The sequence below is a fragment of the Mustelus asterias genome, chromosome 2 (assembly GCF_964213995.1).
Source record: "Mustelus asterias chromosome 2, sMusAst1.hap1.1, whole genome shotgun sequence".
NCBI classification, from domain to species: Eukaryota; Metazoa; Chordata; class Chondrichthyes; order Carcharhiniformes; family Triakidae; genus Mustelus; species Mustelus asterias.
The window spans coordinates 51,330,015-51,355,211 of record NC_135802.1 but is presented as its reverse complement, the minus strand read 5'-3'; the positions used below and the strand labels follow the sequence as shown (position 1 = coordinate 51,355,211).

The following is a 25,197-nucleotide window of genomic DNA, read 5'->3' as shown; positions in this document are numbered from 1 at the left end:
AGTTCCTTTTACCGTCTAATCAGCATTTTCTTTACGTTCATTTGCTTTTGTCCCTCATCCACCAAACTCTTTTCCCTTTTTAATCTGAACGTGTGCACAACTTCACAGGCAGCTTGATCATAAATGGTCACCCACATGTCTCAGTTTAGGGAGTGAGGCCAGTTTTCCAAAGGTTATTGCACAACACCTTAGCTGGATCTTGACTGCTCTCAGTTTCCCACATGTTCATTTTTCTAATGAAACACTGTCAATCGAGAATGGGAATAGTGTTCGATTGATCTTTCCTCTGGAAGTACCTCTCCCAACTCCATATACCTAGCATCTTCTTCTCAATCATTGCTGTCCTCACTCCACTGTCCCTTCACCCTGCACGCCTGGTCTCCTCCAAATCATTTATTCCCCCTCTCCCATGCTTTCTCCCAGTCTTCTATGTTCCTTCCCAGTTGTGTTTGAAGACACCGCAAACTAACTTCCAGTTTTTAAATATTTGTTCCAAATATGTAATATGGCATGCATTGCGCTAACTGATTTTTTTATTCAATGGCTTCATTCAAAATGTTAACATTTCAATAAAAGACTGGAGTAGTCTGTGCTGCCACGGCTTTGCGGTATTGGAAAATGAATGTGTGGAGGCCTCCAATGGATAGTGTTGATGAGTTTCCTTCGGAGTTCTCTGATTGTCCTCTATAAGTTCATCAGAAGAGATATATAAGCCAGAGGACAATTGTATTTATGCTGATTTTTTTTTAAATATTTATGAAAAAAATGAGATTCAGTCAGTTCAGCGTATGGTTGGTGTAATACATCTTAGTTTTCATTGATATTTAAGCAGAAAGTGCATTATACTGATGTCAGTTTTCTCTTCCCAAGTTTAAGAATGCATTGAAGAGATGTTTGAAATTGTCAGAGTAGCATATAGTTCGATAAATGGATCTTCTATAATGCTCATTGCAGCATTTATTTATGAAAAGTGTCTGATTTACAGCCTTCATAGAAAATATACTATTCAAAACTTAATCCTCGAAATACCAATATAGATCCCAGAGTCAGAGGGTGGCACAGTGGTTAGCACTGCTGCCTCACAGCGCCAGGGGTCTGGGTTCAATTCCGGTCTCGGCTGATTGTGTGGAGTTTGCATGTTCTCCCCGTGTCTGTGTGGGTTTCCGCTGGGTGCTCCAGTTTCTTCCCACAGTCCAAAGATGTGTAGGTTAGGTGGATTGGCAATGCTAAATTGCCCATTAGTGATCCAAGATGTGTAGGTTAGGTGGATTGGCCATGCTAAATTGCCCATTAGTGATCCAAGATGTGTAGGTTAGGTGGATTGGCCATGCTAAATTTCCCCTTAGTTTCCCAAGATGTATAGGTTAGGTGGATTGTCCATGCTAAATTTCCTCTTAGTTTCCCAAGATGTGTAGGTTAGGTGGATTGGCCATGCTAAATTGCCCCATGATGCCTAAAGATGTGGAGGTTAGATGGATTAGCCAGGTAAATACGTGGGGTTATGTGGAAAGAGCGAGGGAAAAGACCTGGGCAAGATACTCTGTCAGAGAGTCAACGCAGACTCGATGAGCTGAATGGCCTCTTCTGCACTGTATGAATTCTATGATTCTAATAAAAATTGAATTTGACTTATTCAATTGCTGTGAATCAGTGCTACAGTTAGCACTGCTGCCTCACAGTGCCAGGGAGCCAGGTTCGATTCTGGCCTTGGGTGACTGTCTGTGGAGTTTGCACGTTCTCCTGTGTCTGCGTGGGTTTCTTCCGGGTGCTCTGGTTTCCTCCCACAATCAAAAGGTGTGCGGGTTAGGTTGATCAGCCATGCTTAGTGTCCCAAGATATATAGATTAGGGGGATTAGCAGGGTAACTCCGTGGGGTTACAAAGTAAGCCTGGGGTAAGAGTCGACGCATGTATGTTGTGTATGAACAAAGACACCACGAATCATTTTTGCAATATTGAGTAGGTATAGGTTGGGCCCTTTGGACTTCAGAAGAATGAGAGGTGATTTTATCATATTAGATCCTGAGGGGACTTGATAGAGTAAATGGTGGGGGTGTCTCTTCTTGTGGGGTAGACTAAAACTAGGGGACACAGTTTTAAAAAACGGAAATTAGGATAATTTTTATCTTTCAGAGAGTCATTAGTGTGTGGAATTCCCTTCCCCAGAGCAGTGGAGGCGAGGTGACTGAATTTATTCAAGGCTCAAGTTAGACAGATTTTCGAAAGCTGAGGGAGTCGAGGGCTATGGGGGCTGATGGGAAGTTGAGTTGAGACCACAATCCAATCAGCCATGATCTTATTGAATAGTGGAGCAGGCTCAAAGGGGCCAAATGGCCTATTCCTGATTCTAGGTCCAATGTTCCTATGTAAATTTAATTTGGGTAGACTTGTACTGTCATCCAAGGCCATTTTGGTAGGAAACTGTGACTTTAGATTACCACTTTTGTATTACAGAATGTTTAGTTTTACCATTGTTAGCTCTAGATACACAAGTATTCATGAGATATTTCATAAGCATTGAGGAAAGAATCATATTTAATAATGAGGTTTAATGTATTAAATTTTCAGAGATAGCAGATCACTTCTGAGTGCATTGATTTGCCCAGATTCTACCAGATACTAATCAACAAAAAACCACCTTGTCAATGGAGGGCAGAAGGTTAAAATTATATTGCAGAATTTTAACGGGGTCCCTTGTGGTGAAAACAATGTTTGCTTTGTGCAGTCATTTCCATTCTATAAATAATATAGCCCAAGGATTAATTGATGCCAGAATAATTGGCCTTTCTTTTCAAAGTAAAATACCCCATTAGCAACCTGACTGCTTCCTGGCTCTCAGCTGTGATTCCGTGGTTAAAAGTGACGTGCCAGATTTTAACTTGGGGCCTGCAGTGAGGTAGCTGATCTCACCTGAAGTCCCCTCAGTAGCTGCAGTTGGTCTTTCTTTCAGGATATAGAACAAGGTTTAAAGATGGCCGGTTTAATTGTTTTGAATCTCTGTAAGCTCGACCACCAGGTGAGCAAAAGTTTGCAGCATGGAGTGATCACCCCCAGAATCAAATATTGAGCTCTATCATTGGAGAGAGAAATAGATTTAATAGGAGAGATTCTTTGCCCATCCCCCCCCCCCCCCCGCCCCCCGCCAGTTGCTGAAGCTGTGGCCATTTATTGGTCACAGAACAGTGTTGTGGTGGTAGTGTAGGTACCAAGGCACGTGGAGTAATGGTCCCTGGGTCAGCCACCAGGAAGCTACCTGCTTTCATTAGCTCTGTTCCAGCCACTGTGATGATCCTGCTTGCCAACTGGAAAGTCCCAGGCTGTGCCAGAGGATCCTTAATAAGCCCTTTAACAGTTAAATGACCTGCCACTCGCGGGTGCTTGGCCAGTTCAGCACTGAATTGGCAAATTCCAAAATGGCCCAGAGGTGGGAACAGCTGGCTGGTGTCGGGAAATTGGTGGGGGGGGGGGGGGAGGAGGAGGAGTGGGGGAGGAGGAGGAGGGGGGGAGGAGGAGGAGGGGGGGAGGAGGAGGAGGGGGGAGGAGGAGGGGGGGAGGAGGAGGAGGGGGGAGGAGGAGGGGGGGAGGAGGGGGGAGGAGGAGGGAGGGGGGAGGCAGAGGAGGGAGGAGGAGGGAGGGGAGGAGGGGGGGAGGGGGAGGAGGAGGGGAGGGAGGGGGAAGGAGGGAGGGGGGTGGGGGGAGGAGGGGGAGGGAGGGAGGGGGGAGGAGGGAGGGGGGTGGGGGAGGAGGGGGAGGGAGGAGGGAGGGAGGGGGGGAGGGATGGGGGGTTGTGGATGGGGAAGGGGGAGAGGTGGTAGTTTCCTTTGGAATTCCAAAAGTAGTGCCCCATACGTCAAGATGTAATTATTCTTAAGAACAATTTTTAAAGAAGAGTTCATTTTGAATCAAATCTTGAAATGTGTAAGCAGTTATAACTACCCTTTAATCTCGGCACTTTATAAGTGGCTACAATTACCTGGATTTGTCTTTCTCAAGCAGTAATTAAAAAAAATCAGATTAACTTCTAAATATTAGAACTGCATTCCAAACTATGGACACATATGAGTGATGCCACAGAGAAACTCACTATTTAATAACATGGTGTTCTATTGCCCCGACTCAAAAAAAGCTTTGGAAAAATGTAATCCAACCTTTTAATGCAGCAATGAAAACCCTCTTTGCTTGTGGCTCCCATTTTCCCTTTATGTTTTCCTTCCTCTGGATTTTAGTGAGATGAGTTGAATTGTAAATCGACAAATTGATTTTACTTGTAATATATGAACAAACAAAATACAGTTTACATCAAGTTTCCATTTCTTGCCTAATGATGTTAATAGGAGAAGGTAACACACTATGGGTGGGATTTTCCAGTCCCTCCGCAGTGGGTTCCTCCACAGCGGGTGTGCGAATAAACCAAAGTCCATTGACTTCAGCAGGACTGGAAGATCCCACCAGCGGGTGGGGCCAGAAAGTTTTGGCCTAAGCCCGTTAGTGGGTTAAATTAATTTTACAAAAGATATAAATTTGCAAAGCTTGTCAGCTGTAACCCCCCAGGAAGAGGCGTGGCTCCCTCTGTGGCTGACTAACCCTACACATTTCTGCAGACTGTTTGTGTCTTAGTGTGTCTGGAACACAAAGGGCGCGATCTTATCTACCGTTCATGCCACGGTCCTATTGCTGCAAAGTCGGAGAATTTGGGATGGGAAAATCCCACTGGGGTGAATGGTGATAAGATTTTGACCAAAGACTTGGGGCAGGAATTTTGTTTTCTGGTCAGGTCCCCAACATCAGGACTATTTCCAATCCTGACGCTGTGTTACGTCAATAGCTGAGAACGGCCAATCAATGGGGCGGCACGGTAGCACAGTGGTTAGCACTGCTGCTTCACAGCTCCAGGGACCTGGGTTCGATTCCCGGCTTGGGTCACTGTCTGTGTGGAGTTTGCACATTCTCTTCGTGTCTGTGTGGGTTTCCTCCGGGTGCTCCGGTTTCCTCCCACAGTCCAAAGATGTGCGGGTTAGGTTGATTGGCCATGCTAAAATTGCCCTTAGTGTCCTGGGATGCGTAGGTTAGAGGGATTAGTGGGTAAATATGTGGGGATATAGGGGTAGGGCCTGGGTGGGATTGTGGTCGGTACAGACTCGATGGGCCGAATGGCCTTTCTCTGTGCTGGAGGGTTTCTTCTAAGATTCAATGGCCAAGGTTTGTGCTCACTGTCCAATTAAGGGTGGTGGATGGACTCTTGAGGCTGGAGAACCAATAGAAGGCCCTCCAGCTCTGAAAAAGTGGTAGCTTCACTGGCAGAGGTGGGAGCTGCTGATGTAGGTGAGAGAAAAGGAGCATCTCAAGAGGCTTGGAATACAAAAGCAGGGATGCTCCTTTTTATAAAGCACTGGTTAGGCCCCATTTGGAGTACTGTGAGCAATTTTGGGCCCCACACCTCAGGAAGGACATACTGGCACTGGAGCGGGTCCAGCGGAGATTCACACGGATGATCCCAGGAATGGTAGGCCTGACATACGATGAACGTCTGAGGATCGTGGGATTATATTCATTGGAGTTTAGGAGGTTGAGGGGAGATCTGATAGAAACTTACAAGATAATGAACGGCTTAGATAGGATGGACGTAGGGAAGTTGTTTCCATTAACAGGGGAGACTAGGACGCGGGGGCACAGCCTTAGAATAAAAGGGAGTCACTTTAGAACAGAGATGAGGAGAAATTTCTTCAGCCAGAGAGTGGTAGGTCTGTGGAATTCATTGCCACAGAGGGCTGTGGAGGCCGAGACGTTGAGCGTCTTCAAGACAGAAATTGATAAATTCTTGATTTCTCGAGGAATTAAGGGCTATGGGGAGAGAGCGGGTAAATGGAGTTGAAATCAACCATGATTGAATGGTGGAGTGGACTCGATGGGCCGAATGGCCTTACTTCCGCTCCTATGTCTTATGGTCTTATGGTCTTATAGTCCAAGATGATGGCACCCTCTGAAGACTTTTCAATAAAGGCGAGAGTTACGCTGGCCACAATAGACCACTACTTGGAGAGGGAATCCCTTTACATGGGGGGCTGTACAGTTGCAGCAGTGCCCATCTCTGTCATGACCACCTGGGAGGTTTGGGCTGATAAATGGCAAGTAACATCCACACCACACAATGCCAGGCAATAACAATCTCCAACAAGAGTCAATCTAATCATCTCCTCTTGACATTCAATGGCAACTCCATCGCTTAATTCACTGCTATCAATATCCTGGGGTTACCATTGATGAGAAACTGAACTGGACCTGTCAAATAAATTCTGTGGCTACAAGAGCAGGTCAGATGTTGGGAATTCTATAGCAAATAACTCACCTCCTGACTCCACAAAACCTGTATACCATCTACAAGACTCGGGTCAGGAGTGTGAGGGAATACACTCCACTTGCCTGGATGAGTGCAGCTCCAACAACACTCAAGAAGCTTGACACTATCCAGGATAAAGAAGCCCATTTGATTGGAAGCCAGTCCACTATCTTAAACATTCACCCCCTCTACAACTGAAACACTAGCTACAGTGAGTACTGTTTACAAGATGCACTGCAGCAACTCACCAAGGTTCCTTTGACAGCACCTTTTAAACCCACGACCTCTACCATCTAGAAGGACCAGGGCAGCTGACACATGGGAACACCACCACTTGCAAATTCCCATCCAAGCCACACACCATCCTGACTTGGTAATATATCACCATTCCTATACTGTTGCTGGGTCAAAATCCTGGAAATCCCTCCCTAACAGCACTGTGGGTGTACCTACCCAAGTGGGACTGCAGCGGTTACAGAAGGCAGCTCACCACCACTTTCTGAAGGGCAATTTAGCAATGCCTACATTACACAAAAGAATATTTTAAAAACCGAGCACATTACGCCACACCATTTGGATATCTGTGAATACATGGTTGTTTATCTACTTCTTGGCTTTTAGTTGGAAAAGCGATGAAGCCAAAATGACAAACCATCCAAAAGATTAATGAATTAATGTCATTGCATTGCGCAAAAACATTGTTTGAGATATGGCCTGTCAATTTAAGTGTTGTCAACGGCTGGAACAAAATTCTCATTTCTGTGTTGCTCTGAATGAGCAATAGACTAAAAATTTACAATCTCTGGACTGGAAGGATTCTTTTGTCAAGCAAAAAAAAATGACTGCCATTTTGTTATGGTGTGTGAATTGGCTGCGCTTTTTTAGTCCGACTGAACATTTAGAAGCATCTGACATCTTTTACATTTATGTTAATGGTGATTTTGAGTCTTGGACTCAGATACATTTGGAAGTAAATGAAGATTAATACTTGAGATTTGTGGCAGCGTTTACTTTCACCTCATCTAGAACGATTAAAAAATGTGGTTTGCATTGATTTTTTTGCCTTTGGATAGAAGTTACTTCAAACAATCTGTGCTAATCTCTGAAATCTGGATATTCAGGCTACATTTATGTTGTCAGTGATAGATCATTATGATAAACATTTGTGATGTGATGCACATTAAGTATGTTTTTGTTCATTTGTATCTTTTGAATGTGTTTTTGGACACAGGCCAGGTGATTACTGCTGGTGTATTTGAAATTTTAAACGGATATGACTTCAGAAATTTGCTGCGGAAAGTGGATGGAGAAAGGCAGACTGGGGTGGCTCCTGCTGATTATGATGACAACTACCTAGGTGAGACTTCTAAGTGACTTATTCAAAAAACAATAAACAAGAGCCAAGCGGATTATAGCAGCTCCCTCAGAAGACTAAGTTCAAAGATCGCGCTCCTGAGAATGTAAGAGTCGAACTCAGAAAGGGTCATTCAGCCCATGAAGCTCCCTCGAGCTAGCCATGATGGGATCAATTCTGTTTCAGTATTGAAACGCTTTCCTTCCACCACCCGCCCCCCTCATGAATCTCTGTCAGTTTAGTTGTCATCATTCATAGAATCCCTACAGTGCAGAAGGAGGCCATTTGGCCCATCGAGTCTGCACCCACCACAATCCTGCCCAGGCCCTATCCCCATAACCCCACGTAATTATCCTCCTAATCTGACACTAAAGGACAATTTAGCATGGCCAATCCACCTAACCCACACATCTTTGGACTATGCGAGGAAACCGGAGCACCCAGAGGAAACCCATGCAGACACGGGGATAATGTGCAAACTCAACACAGTCAGTGACCTGAGGCCGGAATTGAACCCGGGTCCCTGACGCTGTGAGGCAGCACCACTGTGCCACCATGCAGCCCGTAAAGAACATTTCCAAATCCAGCTTATTTGTTTGCTCAGGGAGGTAAGGCAAAACAGAAAATGGGAATTGATGTATAAGCTCAAGCATGACCTTATTGAATCACAGAGCCAACTCCATGGAGCTATCTTATCAACTCCTTCTCCTGTTCCTTGTATTTTTATAATTGGACAGAAATGCTTCAATAATAATATTTTGAGCTCTCTCAACCTGCTGTGATTCAGTGATTTGATGGAATGCCCAATTATCTGTAGGAATACATGAAGAGGAGGAGGCCAATTGACCCCTTGAGCCTGTTCCACCACCGTTCAATGAGACTATGGTCAATCTGTGACTTAACTCCATCTTTGCTCCATAACCTTCATTTCCCTTGGTTAACAAAAACCTATTAATTTCAGATTTAAAAAGTAACCAATTCCCTCACCCCTCAAGAGTAGAACTTCCCTAATTTCACTTCTGACAGCTCTGTCTCTATGTTTTAGGTTATTTTCCCTGAGTCCTCAACTCCCCAACTGACAGAAATGGTTCCTCTTTATCAACCCTATTTCTTCCCCTTCAATATCCTGAAAACTTTGGGAAAATCATTCCATAATTTTCAAAATTCCAGGGAGTACAACTCAAGTTTGTGTCATCTGTCTTCGTCTTTTAATCCTTGGGCCCCAGGTATTATTCTGGTAAATCGTTGCTGCACTCCCTCCAAGGCCAGTATATTCTTATGAAGATGTAATGCCCAGAACAGCCCACAGTGCTCCAGGAATGATATTTAATGGGACCAACCAGTTCCCACTCCTGGCTGGCTAGAGAGCTCCCTTTTCTCAGGAAGTCCCACTCATTAGGTACCAAGTCAGCACATAACTGGGCAACTGGGATCAAATACTGTGGGTAGGAAAGTTCTGCCAGTTGAGAACTGCCAGCCAATCATTTTGGCATCTTGCATTGGTCGGCAACACCACCAGGAGGCAGTGACTACTACTGGTAATGCACCTACCCAAGGCCCAGGATCACCGATGAACCCAGGCCACTGAGAGTGATGGCAGAAGTGGGGAGAGGGATGGTTGTTATGGATTGAGGATCATGGGGAGCCAGCAGCAAGGGCAGAGGGGCCTGCTTCACAGTGGCTGAATACTAGTGGTGGTGGGATGAGGCTCTTAAGTGGGCATTAATTGCCCACACAAGGGCCCAAATTGGTGATGTGGTGGGAAGGCCTCCCACAGACCATCAGGGTAGTGGTGGTTAAGCGGCAGGGTCCTGCCACCCTCCTGCCCCCCTGCCACCAAACTTGCCATTGGGGGTGGACATTATATTTTGCCATAGGTGTGGTCCAACCAGGGCTTTATTTAGCTATTCCACAAATTTACTACTTTGCATTGTAGTCCTCTAGATATAAAGGTTCGCATTCCATGAGCCTTTTTGATTAATTTTCTGTGCATGTTCATGACATTTTAATGATTAATGTGCTTGTACCTTCAGGTCTTTTTGGACCTGCACTATATCTAACTTTTCCCCATTTGGACCCTATTCTGTTCTGAGATTTTCGATTGAAAGTGGATGAATTCACATTGGCCCATTTTGAAATCCACTTGCTCATTCAATTAATCTATTAGTAATTTATTGTAATATTATGCTTCCATCTACATTGTTTGCAATGATGTCCAACTATGAATGCCAAACTTAGATATATGGCTTTCTGCCCCATCATATAAGTTGTGAATAAATGCAGTGAATAGTTGACACCACTTGTCACATTATGCCAGTTAGAGCTCCTGTCTATTATCCCTCTTGTCTGTCTCCTATCACTCAACTGATTTTCTAAGCAAGTCAATAATTTGACTTCTATTCCATGAACTTCAGCTTTAGCTAACAATCTCTTATGGGGGGTTAAATATAAGTCCATATAAATAGCATCCAATTACAATCCTCTCTCCACTATTTTTGTCACTTCTTCAAAATATTTAATTAGTTTACCAGGATTGTTGGATTATGATGCCTCTACTGAGTACCATGTTGTATTATGGGTTTGTCTGTGGTGTCTCAATTATGACAAGCATGAGACTTATATGTTTAAACATGAAAAGTTTATTGTTACTCTTTAACTATTTACAGATCCCAAATATTGTGATGCATGGAGCTGCTTCTCCATGTAGGCTGCTTCCAGATTGTTCCCTCTGAGTTTATTATTATATGACTCTTTACACATCATTCTGTGGGCAGTGCTATTCTCCAGTCCCACGTTAACCTTTGGCTCTGCTGGGCATCTTTACATGACAACAGCGTGCTGGCACATAATACAATAAGGATGACCTGCCTTTTACAAATCCGAGCTGTCTCTTCCTGATCAGCTGGATGTTTTCAGGGTGTTCACTCACCCTATCCTTATTATAGACTCTTGTAATTTCCCAAGAACAGATGGCGGGCTAACTGGTATATAATTCCCTGTCTTCTTTCTCACACCTTTCATAAATAGCAGAATGACAGTGGCAATTTTTCAAACTATAGGGATGGTTCCCAAATCAAGTGAACCTTGGAAAATTATAATTCAGGGTCCTGCAGTTTTCTTCATTACTGTTATTTTGTTAATGTTAATTTTGGTAAATCCATGTCCCTGATTTAATATTAGATTCCTTGGGAAGTATGGCATATATTTCCTCTACTGTAAATAGTGACACACAGGAATTATTCAACATAGCCACTTCCTTAATTTCACTGACAATATTAGCATTAGCAACTTTCAAGACGTTCAGATTGCTCCTGATTACACTCTTTTCTAATATAACTCTCATCTTTATCTTGATATCCCTTGGAGGTTTCCTTTCATACCCCTTTTCTCAACTCCTACTATCTATTAGTCAGTGTTATCTATTCTTTGTATCTAGGCCATTTGGCAGGATATTTGAATATTTTTGTGTGCTTTTTCATTTAGTTTTATTTTTCTATTTGCCTCTTCAGTCATCTATGGCTGTTTTTTTTTGACAAGTAGTGTTCTTGCCCTTCAAGGATATAAACTGGTTCTGTATCTCATTAAATTTGTTTTGTTTCACAATCCCACTATCTTTTGTCATTGTACCATCAACAGATTTTCCTAGTTTACATAGAAACATAGAAACCCTACAGTACAGAAAGAGGCCATTCGGCCCATCGAGTCTGTACCGACCACAATCCCACCCAGGCCCTACCCCCATATCCCTACATATTTACCCGCTAATCCCTCTAACCTACAGATCTCAGGACTCTAAGGGGCAATTTTTAGCATGGCCAATCAACCTAACCCGCACATCTTTGGACTGTGGGAGGAAACCGGAGCACCCGGAGGAAACCCACACAGACACGAGGAGAATGTGCAAACTCCACACAGACAGTGACCCAAGCCGGGAATCGAACCCAGGTCCCTGGAGCTGTGAAGCAGCAGTGCTAACCACTGTGCTACCGTGCCACCCACTTTGGACAGTTTATGTCTTATCCCATTGAAGTCAGCCTTATTTAAATCTGAAACCTTTAGTAGAATCATAGAATCCCTACAGTGAAGAAGGAAGCCATTCAGCCCATTGAGTCTGCACTGACAACAATCCCACCCAGGCCCCATCCCCGTAACCCCATGTATTTACTCTGATGGTCTCCCTGACACTAAGGGGAAATTTAGCATGGCCAGTCAACCTAACCCACACATCTTTGGAGTGTGGGAGGAAACCGAAGCACCCAGAGGAAACTCACGCAGACACAGGGAAAATGTGCAGACTCCGCACAGTCACCCGAGGCCGGAATTGAACGCAGGCCCCTGGCACTTGTGAAGCAGAAGTGCTAACCACTGTGTCACTGAGTCGCCCAAGTAGCTCTTTCATGTTTCTCCCTCTCAAACACTGCATTGAGTCCAGTCATATTGTCATCCCTATTAGATAAATATTTGAGCACCTAGCTGATTACTCATCATACTCTGATGTGGCATGAGCGCACATTGGATCTAGGAGATATTGGGCTGGATTTTACATAGAAACATAGAAACTAGAAGCAGGAGTAGGCCATTCAGCCCTTTGAGCCTGCTCCACCATTCATTATAATCATGGCTGATTATCATGGCTGAATATCCTGATCCCCCCTTCCCCCCCATCCTTTTAACCCCAAGAGCGATATCTAATTTCTTCTTGAAATCAGACAACGTTTTGGCCTCAGCTACCTCCTGTGCAAGTGAATTCCACACATTCACCACCCTCTGGGTGAAGAAATTTTTCCTCGCCTCAGTTCTAAAAGGTTTACCCTTTATCCTCAAACTATGAACCCTAGTTCTGGACTCCCCAACCATTGGGGACATTCTTTCTGAATCTACCCTGTCTAATTCTGTTAGAATTTTATAAGTTTCTATGAGATCCCCTCTTAATCTTCTAAACTCCAGTGAATATAATCCTAACCAACTTAGTCTCTCCTCATATGACAGACCTGCTATCCCAGGAATCAGCCTGGTAAACCTTCGCTGTACTCCCTCTATAGCAAGGGCATCCTTCCTCAAATAAGGACACCAAATCTGCACACAATACTCCAGGTGTGGCCTCACCAACGCCCTATACAATTGCAGCAAAACATCCCTATCCCTATACTCAAATCCTCTCACTATGAAGGCCAACATTCCATTTGCCTTCTTTACTGCCTGCTGTACCTGCACGTTTACTTTCAGCGACTGATGCACAAGGACACCAAGGCCTCGCTGAGTATCCACCTCTCTCAGTTTACTCCCATTCAAATAATAATCTGTCTTCTTATTGCCACCAAAGTAGATATCCTCACGTTCATCCATGTTATACTGCATCTGTCATGTATATGCCCATACACTCAGCCTGTCTAAATCAGGCTGAAGTAGCTCTGCATCCTCCTCACAGCTTACCCTCCCACCCAACTTTGTATCATCTGCAAATTTGGAGATGATACGTTCAGTTCCCTCTTCCAGATCATTGAACAGTTGGGGTGCTAGCACAGATCCCTGCGGAATCCCCACTAGTAACTGACTGCCAATCAGAAAAAGACCCATTTTTGCCAACTCTTTGCTTCCTATCTGCTAACCAGCTTTCTATCCATCTCAAGACATTACCTGCAATCCCATGTGTTTTAACTTTACGTAGTAGTCTGTTATCTGAGGCCTTGTTGAAAGCCTTTTGAAAATCTAAATAAACCACGTCCACTGATTCTCCTCGGTCAACTCTACTAGTTACATCCTCAAAGAATTCTAATAGATTTGTCAAGCATGATTCCCCTTTTGTAAATCCATGCTGACTTTGTCTGATTATACCACTGCTTTTCAAATGCTGAGTTATGAAATTCTTGATAATGGACACAAGCAACTTCCACAGTACTGATGTCAGGCTCACTAGTCTATAGGTCCCTGTTTTCTCGCTGCCTCTCTTTTTGAATAGTGGACTTATATTAGCTACCCTCCAATCTGTAGGAAGCAATCCAGAGCCCAAAGAATTTTTATGGAGGCAGCCAATATGGATGAAATATGTGGCTGTCACTGGCCTGCCAGTGTTAGCACAGTAAAAAGTCTCACAACACCAGGTTAAAGTCCAACAGGTTTATTTGGTACCACAAGCCACAAGCTTTCAGAGCGCTGCTCCTTCATCAGGTGTAACTTTAACCTGGTGTTGTGAGACTGCTTTTTGTGCTTACCCCAGTCCAACGCCGGCATCTCCACATCCTGCCTGTGTTATTCAGGGCGCCCACCCATGCCTCATGAGACGCCAGTCAGTGCCTCTTCGGATTGTTAAAATTAGGTATGAATTAGGGAGACACGCTGTCGCAGTGGTTAGCACTGCTGCCTCACAGCGCCAGGGACCTGGTTCAATTCCGGCCTCGGGTGACTGTATGGATTTTGCACTTTCTCCCCGTGCCTGCGTGGGTTTCCTGCGGGAGCTCTGGTTTCCTCCCACACACCAAAGATGTGCAGGTTAGGTGGATTGGCCATGCTCGATATACCCTTAGTGTCAGGGGGACTAACAGGGGTAAATACGTGGGGTTAAGAGGGTTGGGCCTGGGTGGGATTGTTGTTGGTGCAGGCTCGATGGGCCAAATGGCCTCTTTCTGTGCTGTAGGGATTCTATGAATGTATTTAAAAAGTTTCTTATTTCTCTTGCTTTATTTACTTTGCACCTTTTTCTTCAAGAAAATTAATAAATATTGCATGCAACTGGAGGTTAGAGTGGAACTTCTTTGGTCACAACTATTTTAGTTGGACAATATGTATTCATATTTACTTTCTGTTGTAAAGTAATAGCTCTATTCCGTTCTGTTTGGCCCTTACAATTACATGAGCTTTTAATGTTCCTATGTCTTCAGTGCAGGACCTTGTCAGATACGTTCTAAAGGGTAAGATGTAAAACATAAAATCCATCTTCATTTAAATGCGAGGTTATTCACTTTGGAAGAAATAATAGCAAATTGGATTATTATCTAAATGGAAAGAAATTACAACATGCTGCTGTGCAAAGGGACCTGGGCGTCCTTGTGCATGAGACGCAAAAACCCAGTCTGCAGGTGCAACAGGTGATCAAGAAGGCAAATGGGATGTTGGCCTATATCGCAAGGGGGATAGAATATAAAAGCAGAGGTGTCTTGCTGCATCTGTACAGGGCATTGGTGAGGCTGCAGCTGGAATACTGTGTGCAGTATTGGTCCCCTTATTAGCGGAAGGATATATTGGCCTTGGAGGGAGTGCAGAGAAGGTTGACCAGGTTGATACCAGAGATGAGGGGTGTTGATTAAGAGGAGAGACTGAGCAGATTGGGTTTGTATTCGTTGGAATTTAGAAGGTTGAGGGGGGATCTTATAGAGACCTATAAGATAATGAAGGGGCTGGATAGGGTAGAGGTGGAGAGATTCTTTCCACTTAGAAAGGAAACTAGAACTAGAGGGCATAGCCTCAAAATAAAGGGGGGTCAGTTTAGGACAGAGTTGAGGAGGAACTTCTTCTCTCAGAGGGTGGCGAATCTCTGGAATTCTCTGCCCACTGAAGTGGTGGAGGCTACCTCGTTGAATATGTTTAAATCACGGATAGATGGATTCCTGATTGGTAAGGGAATTAGGGGTTATAGGGATCAGGCGGGTAAGTGGAACTGATCCACTTCAAATCAGCCATGATCTTATTGAATGGCGGGGCAGGCTCGAGGGGCTAGATGGCCTACTCCTGCTCCTATTTCTTATGTTCTTATGTTCTTATTAAAAAACAATGGATTTGTTAGTCACTGGTCTCCAGTTGTGAAGTTTCAGCTTGGGGAGACGTCAGTTAATACAGAGTTTAAATAGATTCTACAACACAAATAAGCCATAAATAATATCAGCATAGGAATTTTATGATTTACTGTGTGAAACTTTTAGGATATCAAAAGAAATGTCATTGCCCAATTCATTCACAATCTGTTGGAGATGTCAAAAAAACCACATTAAAATGACTTGCACTTTGTTAACCATACATTTAAAGCTACAACTTTTCTATTTACACAGCAAAGACACAGCTGTTGCTTGTTGAACTGAACCTGACCATTGCACTCATTGTGAGTTGACATTAATGGCGTGGAATCAAACTAGTCAGATATGACCAAACGTGTTTGTCTTTCCAAAAACAAGAAGAATGCAGGAATAGACAGAAAAAAGCACTTAAATAGGTACGAAAGCTCCATACTCAGCATTTTCAAGAGAGAATCCACTTGAAATGCAAGTGAGGTGTTCTCCTGAGACAAGAGTTAGAAATCTAGCAGGTAATACACACAAATTGATTTTTTAAAAACTCCTGAAACCAACAGCTTGTTGCAGAAGGCAGGCACTGCGTCTGTGCTAAACGATATAAGAGCAAAGGGTTTTGCAAGTAACAATGGCAGGTTATTTCAGCCCAATTGTGAATGCACGGAGGAGCCAATGATATTTATATATTTTTTAAAAAGACACCCTGGATTTTTTCTTTCTTTGCTGAAAGAGATGATTATCGTGCTCTCATGCAAGCTCAAACTGAGCCATCATAACTGTGGATTACAGAGTGCAAAGGGGCTTGCTGGCTGTCACAGCAGTCCAACAGTCTGACCTCCATCAGATCACTAGGAAATCCTGAGGTGTTGCCCTGGGGATATGGCAGTGTTGTCATGGAGCACAAAGCTGCTGTTCACTCTCAGGAAGACAGCATCCCCCCTTTCTACATATAACAATGTCCTTGCTGTTGTCTCCCGAATAGCTAGCCCAGACTGCAGCTACCTATGCTGAAATAATGCAGCCCACAGCCAGGCCCTCCCTCTGCGCCTTGATCATTCTCAGGCCATTTGCTGTCTCCTCCACTGAAAGCCAACAGCCTTCCTGCAGCCAGGCTGCATCCACTGGGTTGTGCTGCATAGGGGTGCTAGAACCAGGAAAGACACAAGGAAGTCAGACACTAATATTAGAGGCTTTTTATGTAATATGATGTGGTTTCTTATATAAATTTGGTTCAGAATGTTTATTTGGTGGTGACTCTTATTTTTACATTGTGGTTAAATGAATGCTCTGGTCAGTGACAGAGACAAGGTCAAGTGTGGGACTGTTTATGAATGGGAAATGAGGGTTGTGGTTACCGGTATCACATTTGGGTGAGTTCAAATCGATGTTACAGACTGAGTAATGTCATGATTGTCCTCTCTGGACACTTCCAGCAGACTTTCACTCTGCATGCTAATGCCGTCACCAACATGATGTCTAACACTAACCACCTCACAAGTGTGCATGCATCATGTTTGTAGTGCCCCAAAAAAACAATGCTCATTAATCAAATTTCTCACCTGTCAACTTATTGTTGGGAAATACTTCCACAAATACTGCTCACTTCAAAGCACGAATCTGGGCTAGCACAGTGTTTGTTGCCAGGTTGTTGGACCTTAAGTTGTTGTAGAGAGTTTTACAGTCCAGTCCTATCCTCTCTTCACTTATCTGTGCACGCTTAAAAGCTGGATTTTCTGGAGAGCAGTCAAGAATAAGAACCTTAGCCTTTTTTTCCTTACAATGCGCCCTGGAAAATATCGGGCACTGAGGCCCATTGTACCTGTACCCCTGCCCTGGTTCAGATCAGCATAATCAGCATATCTGGAAATGTCCAACTTTGCTTGTATGGCTCAATCATTCACTGTCTTATCCAGCTGAACCATTTAAGAAGTTCAGTTTTACTTGATATCATGTAACAAACCATGGTCTATAGTTTATCTTCCAGTAACCATACATTTGTTACAGAGTAAAAGTTTGAACTTGAAAGTACATTATCTATCTAAATAATTTATTAAAACTCTTACATGGATTACACATTCTATGAAAAATTGCACAGCATACACTTCCTGTCATTCTTCTGAGTGGAATCTTACGCCCCCCCAGGTGGTGGAAGGGCCTGAAAATTAGGTGGGATGCCTTCTCGCCTCCAGTGGAAGTTCTGGGCAGGAAGGCCCGTGGTTGACCTTCCTGCCCTGCCTCCATTTGGGATATTTAAATGGCTAATTAACGACCACTTAAGGGCCTCTTCCCACACTACTGCAATCTTCTTAGCTCCAGCAGACCTGCTGGACTGTTGATACAATCCAATGAGCCTGAAGTACTTGCTCTTTTCATCACAGCTGCGCACTCAGCCCCATGCTTTTAACACTGCATTTTTCCTAGTCTTTGAGCCTTCCTAGAAAGTTCAAATGCTGTGAAAAGCTTTGTTTACATTCAATTTTATGCTCCAGCACCATTAAATAGCCTCTTAAGTAACAGGTTCAGGCTATTATATGGCAGGCAGGAGCTTTGTTTGTTTTTGTTTCCCTTCATGGTTGAATACATCCCAAGCACTTCTCCTTTTCTAACTGCAGTGTTTATAAACAGGATTGTTTGATTGATTGGTCCAGGCTATGCCACAGAAGGCAGAAACTTTCGCTTCCTTTTTTCTAAGCACAGTGTTTATAAGCAGGATCGCTGTTTGATCTGAAGATCTTGGCTCAGTGTTTTTTATCATAGTGAGTCTACTTCAACCACTCTTGTGAGGGTGGGAGTGCGGTTGTGAGGGGTGGGGTGTCACCCGCATGCCTGCGTGGTTGGGCGGGGGGAGGGAGGTGACCCATTCTTTTAGTGGTGGGGGGAGGATGCCCCTTTGTGCTGACGGGTTGGGGGTGCTCCCCTTGGTGGGGGGGTCGCCATGTCTACTGTCATGGGAAGGGGGCCTGTCAAGGAACTCTTTCAAGGAACCCCCCCAACCTGCCTGGATGTGCAAAATCTCACTAGCTGTCCTGTCTGGAGACAATACACATTTCTTTAACCTGTGCTTAATGCTCCCTCCACTCACATTGTCTGTACCTTTAAGACTTGATTAGCTGTAAAGACTCACATTCCAATCATTATTCATGTAAATTGAGTTTGTGTCTTTGTGCCCTGTTTGTAATCAGAACTCCCACCCACCTGATGAAGGGACAGCCTGTTCCGAAAGCTAGTGGCTTTTGCTACCAAATAAACCTGTTGGACTTTAACCTGGTGTTGTTAGACTTCTTACTGTCCACATCAAGGAACTGTGAGGCCAGGCCTCCCTTTAAATATGGCACCCTGATCTCTGTGAAGCTGGAGGTTCCGGCATGTTTTCCATAGGGATTTGTTTGGTTAAATCCCACCTGGGGGCTGCTACTGACACCAACGGGAAACACCCCAGTTTTCACGCTGACCGGAGCACTTAGAACGGAATGGAAGAATTGCGTCGAATCTGACATTTGCTTTATTCACGATCGCACCTCTTTCCCAAAAATGAGGTCTCCACATCACAAGACATAGAAATATGTGGAAATGTTACTTGCATTTTCACCATAAAACTTTTGTCATCAATTTTCCAGATAACCCATTCAAATGTGTACTGTATGCTCCAAAGTGGACAGCTGACAACTCTCCTTCCAATAACCATTTCCTCTGATGTGACTGTGATGATTGTCCCTTTAAGGATCAGTCTGCAGAGTATGGGTCACATAATCCAAGAAACCAATTGGGGAGCAGGGTGGGGGGAAGAATCATCCTCGTGAGCTTGTGTTTCTGTTCCAGAACCTTCTCGGGAGCTGGCTGCTGCCGTGAGGCTGCAAACCCTCTGTATAGCCTTGACCTGTCAATAAATGGGTTGTTTTTCCCTTAACTGGTGGCCAAGAATTATTACAGTAACGGAGGCTTTGATCATCATCTTAAGATCTAAGAGATATGACCAATTTTGAGTAACCTAAGAAGAGACTGTAAAAAGCTTCTAAGAAATGACTAAGAATCCTGACCATGCAGTTGCAGTTACACAATTGGAATACAACTTCCAAGATGTCAGGAGGCAATCCACTATCCAATATATTAATTAGAATCCCAACTGCTGGAAAGCATGCCTAGTTCAACAGGAAGGATTACAGCACCAATAGCGTCCAAATAGTGTGCAATGCCAAAATCGCTCACTTATACCTTCTGCAACTTTCCCATCTGTTTTCATCGCATCAGAGAAGCACTCATATCAATGGTGCCAAATACAGACGATCATTATACGTAGATCTCGCTACAGTTTCCAGATGCTTAGAAATGCTCAGCACAAAATATTCAGAAACCTGTGCCATGACTTTAAATTCCATTTGATTGTAAGCAACACTCAATAGTCGAGTATGTGAACCATAATTCAGTGGGTAACTTGTTCAGTAAAAACAGAAAATGCTAGAAATACTCAGTTGTGGAAAAAAGTGGTGATGGGTGAACAGGACATGGTGTGAGTTAAGACAGAGGTTTGAATGATTTTGAGATTACGGAAGGTGAGAGGCTGACTATGAGTGTGTCGGACAAATCAATTGTAAAAATAACAAGGATATGGAATGAGGTTTCAGCAACAGATGACCTAAGGCAAGGGTAGATGCAAGTAATGATACAGAGGAGTGCGTGAGCTGCTTTGGTGATGTGGTACAGATAGGTGGTTGAAAGTTCATTTTGGGGTCAGATATAACCTCAAGGTTGCAGTCTGGTTCAGCTTCAGGCAATTGTTGGGAGAGAGGTGAAGTCATTTATTAGGGAACAGGGTTTGTGGTGGAGACCAAAGGTGGAGGTAATGACCTAGTGCTATTATCGTTTAACTATTAGTCCAGAAACTCAGCTAATGTTCTGAGGACCCGGGTTCGAATCCTGCCACGGCAGATGGTGGAATTTGAATTCAATAAAAAGTTATCTGGAATTAAGAATCTATTGAACATGAAACCATTGTCGACTGTCAGAAAAACCCATCTGGTTCACTAATGTCCTTAAGGGAAGGAAATCATAGAAACCCTACAGTACAGAAAGAGGCCATTCGGCCCATCGAGTCTGCACCGACCACAATCCCACCCAGGCCCTACCCCCATTTCCCTACATATTTTATCTGCTAATCCCTCTAATCTACGCATCCCAGGACACCAAGGGGCAATTTTAACATGGCCAATCAACCTAACCTGCACATCTTTGGACTGTGGGAGGAAACCGGAGCACCCGGAGGAAACCCACGCAGACACGAGGAGAATGTGCAAACTCCACACAGACAGTGACCCGAGCCGGGATTCGAATCCAGGTCCCTGGAGCTGTGAAGCAGCAGTGCTAACCACTGTGCTACCGTGCCGCCCCTTACCTGGTCTGGTCTACATGTGCCGTCCTTACCTGGTCTGGTCTACATGTGACTCCAGAGCCACAGCAATGCGGTTGACTCTCAACTACCCTTGGGCAACTAGGGATAGGCAATAAATGCTGGCCCGCCAGCAACGCCCAAGTCCCATGAATGAATAAAAATAAAACACTGGCTTCAATTATCCCAAGATTGAATTGGAGGAAATTTCCTTCTTGTTCGGTACTGGATGCTGGGTTAAGCAGTCAGGCAATTTTGTGACAGTGGAGGAGTGGAGTGAGGAGGTGGTGAGATTGAACTGGGTGCTGTCAAGACTGTACTTTTGGGTGATGTTGCCGAGGGACAGCATGTAAATGAGAAATAGGAGGGGGTGGGGTAAGATTGGAAGCTTGGGGGAATCCAGGGCTAACTGCGTGGGAGCAGGAAGAAAAGACATGGCATTTGATTCTCTGTCTATGACACTGGATAAATAAGAATGGAGCCAGACGGAGAGCACTCCGTCCCAGCTGGTTGATGGTGGAGAGGTGGATGGAGGAGGATGGCGTGGGAAACCCCATGGCTGCAAACAGACCAACAAAGATGAGGAAGTTTAGTCTGCCCTTGCCACCATCACATGGGGTGTCACTTGTGACTTTGACATGGGTTGTTTTGGTTCTCTGGCAGCAGCAGACACCTGATTGAAAGGATTCGAACATGAAGTCCTTGGAAAGATGACATTAATTTGGAAGGCAGCAACACGTATGAAGAAGAAAGGGATGTTGGATGTGTAATAATGATTTACAAGGATGGAGGGGGAGTTAAGGGTTGATTGCTTGAGGAGAGAGGTACTGCCAGCAACTTTGAAGAGAAAACTGTGAACAATATCAGCTAACATGGAGACCAAGAGGAGAATTGGCTGGTCAGTGGTTTCATGGTAAAACTTGGAAATGACTGGAACTGCTCTGAACTGGAGTTCCATTTTAAGCTTTATGCGACCTGTTTGGACCAGTACGAGTCATTTCCAGTTTTAACTGGTTTTTCCTTCTGGGCAGAGTGCGCATAAGGGTGGAAGAATCAGGGGAGAGAGGTTTAATAAGGCAGTGTGCAACAGAGGAAGTGGGAGCCATCTTGCATTGAAGTGAATTGTTATGATCTGGAATGTGTCACGTTGGGCCCGATTTTACCATTTTCATTCTAAGTGCCGAATCTGGGCATAGTACAGATCCGACTTAGAAATCTGCTTTCAGGCGCCCCCATACGCTCTCAGCCATCTCCAGTCCCATTCACGCTGTGGGCGGAGTTTAGCGCGGCCGGAACAATCGGAGCTCTGAACTGCGCATGTGCAGTTAGAAAAAAAATTGGAAAAAGCGCGCCCGTGTCAGATCGCTCCCGAACCGCAGAAAGCGGAGAAAGCGGCCCGGGAGTGAAAAGCGGGAGCGAGGGTGTATCTTGGGGGTGGGGGGGGAAGGCGGGTAAGATGTATCTCGGGGTGAGGGGGGGACAGATGGATCTCTGGTGGGGGCAGGGTGGTCTGCTGCCACTCTGTGGGCGATCGGTGGGGGGGGAGGGGGGCAGGGGTGGCGATCGGTCTGGGTAGTGGGGGGGTGGATAAGGGGGCAGTGACGTGTGAGGGTAGTGGGGGGGGGTTGGATAAGGGACACACACACACATCACTGCCCCCCTTATCCACCCCCCCACCAGAGATCCATCTTACCCGCTTCCCACCTCCCCCCCCCCTCCACCCAAGACAATGATCTGGCCTCACTCATCCCCCCCTCCCCGACAACGAACTTGCCTCACTCCCCCCCTCCCCCCAGAGAATGGTCTGGCCTCACTGCCCCTCCCCTCCAGAGGAACATCTGACCCGCCTCCTCCCCCCCACCACCAGACAACGATCAGCCCTCCCCCCCACCACCAGGCAACGATCGGCCCTCCCCCCCCCACCAGAGATACATCTGACCCGCCTCCTCCTCCTACCCCCTCCAACCAGACAACGATCTGACCTCACTCCCCTCCTCCCCCCTCCAACCAGAGAACGATCTGACCCGCCTCCACCCCCACCCCTACCGCTGATCTGAGTCAGAGAGCCATTGGAAACACTGAACGTGCTCTTCAGAGGCTGGAGCACCAGACTCAGACTTTTATTCAGCAGGTCCCTAAAAGCGCGGTTCCGGATTGGTAAACGCGGTGGTAAAGGGGGAAATGCTGATAGAGTTGGGCGGGCAGTTCATTAATTCAATTTAAATGCATGTCAAAGTCACAAGTGACACTCCATGTGATGGTGGCAAGGGCAGACTGAACTTCCTCATCTTTGTTGGTCTGTTTGCAGCTATGGAGTTTCCCACACCATCCTCCTCCATCCACCTCTCCACCATCAACCAGCTGGGACGGAGTGCTCTCCGTCTGGCTCCATTCTTATTTATCCAGTGTCATAGCCAGAGAATCACATGCCATGTCTTTTCTTCCTGCTCTCACGTAGTTAGCCCTGGATTCCCCCAAGATTCCAACCTTACCCCACCCCCTCCTATTTCTCATTTACACGCTGCCCCTCGGCAACATCACCCAAAAGTACAGTCTTGACAGCACCCAGTTCAATCTCACCACCTCCTCACCCTAAAGGGCAGCCAGTTATTCCTTTATGCATTCCACAACTCTGCTGTCTGCAAAGTGGGCTTTTCGAATTTCCCTCTTCATAGAGGCTGCCTGAATAGCTGAGTGTTTCCAGCATTCTCTATTTTTATGTCTGGTTATCATCATTCTGGCTGTGCTTTATTCAGCAGGTCCAGTTTTATCAACTGGAGTAACAAAATGGTCATTGTTCACATCAGTTGTGGGTTTTGCTTGAGAGCCATGAAAGGTACAAATGAATTTGAATAAGTTCATTACTTTTTTAAATGAAAATTTGCCAGGATAAAATTGATTTCATTGACACCTGGACTGACTGTCAGTAAAATCCACACTATGTGGATTATCAACATTTTTACAGAACAGAAACAATTATAGCCCCAAGTTTCTAATTCACAATTTTACGGCCTCGCTCGAATGAGACCAGAAATTCCAGCCCGAGGTCAACGGGCATTTCCATTGTCCGTCCCTCGCCCGCTCCGATTCCGTGACGGGCGGGGCAATGGAATTCCAGCATCAAGCTTTTGAAGCAGACTTTTAATCTGAAGGATTGCAAACCGGTCTAGACATTTATCTCCTCATGCTTATTAAGTAAAAAAGGACAGTATTATGTAGTGGAAAGTTAACAGATTGGAATGCAATCATTACATTATCTTTATTTACTCAAAGTGCTAAATTTGTGCATTACACAAAATAGATAGATTGCGCTGTGCAGATTTAGATTTGCGGAAACAAATATAGTTTACAATATACAGGCCTTCCAACATACATCTGGTTTATAGTTTTAATGTAGATATTTCAGTAATCCTGCAGATGCTAAGCTACCCATTCTTCATTGCATTCTGTTTCTCACCGCTCAAAGAATGCAAGTGAAAAACATTTAATGGGCTCTGAAGAGAGAAAGATAAATAAATAAAAAGGCAGATAGGGAGAAGAGTCGGCAGTGTTATAAGTTCAAACATTAATTTACTGACTGGATCTGAATTCGAGGTGTGACAGAAAAAAAAATATTTTATAGGATAAGTTATTTTAAAATTATTTGTTTTTGGAAAATGATCAATGCAAGTCAGTTGCTTTATAGAATGTTTAAGATATCATGCTGCAAAACAAAGCAAGCTATCTAGTGCACCTCTGTCATAACTCTGGCCAGAATGCATTGGCATATTGGGGAAATATTCTAGCGTCTGGATATATTGGCACCTGGTTGTTTCCAGGGAGGCTTGTTTGGGTTGGAGCCTCTGCCCAACTGAAACATGTTCACCCCATCCCACAAGGGGCAGAGCTATGAGGCAGGAACTGCTCCCGCGTACCCTGGGATGACAGCCGGCGCCAGAAATCCTGGTCCGCATGAGCTGGTGAGCATCTGGAATGTGTCTTGAAATGTTGAGGGTTACCACCGGTGAATAGTAATTTGGTGCAATCCCTCCTGAACTTGCATACTATTCGTCAGCATTAGCAGCGGAGGACACTGTTGGGATTGATCTCTGTGTAACTGTCAGGATCGCACCTCTCAGCAATTTTGGGGGCATTGATGTTTCCATATGAAAAATGTGCTTTTGATGCAGTAATTATTACAATTTGACCATATGTTGGTAATTTATTTTCTTAACAGGATATTCAGTTGCCGTGGGGGAATTCACAGGAGACTCTCAGCAAGGTAAGTAGCTTAATTGATCACCAAGAGCATGTGTTCATTCATTATGTATTTATTAGCCATTTCCTCTTCCCTAAAATGCAGT

At 44.7% G+C, this 25,197-nt stretch overlaps 1 protein-coding gene across 1 annotated transcript in view; it reads left to right on the top strand.

Moving 5' to 3' along the window:
- itga8 (integrin, alpha 8) overlaps positions 1 to 25,197 on the top strand; it is a 219,576-nt gene that overhangs the window by 12,673 nt on the left and 181,706 nt on the right. The window contains exons 7-8 of the mRNA XM_078235261.1: positions 7,568 to 7,693; positions 25,071 to 25,115. Coding sequence (XP_078091387.1) covers positions 7,568 to 7,693; positions 25,071 to 25,115 — 171 coding nt within the window. The remainder of the gene's footprint in view (positions 1 to 7,567; positions 7,694 to 25,070; positions 25,116 to 25,197) is intronic.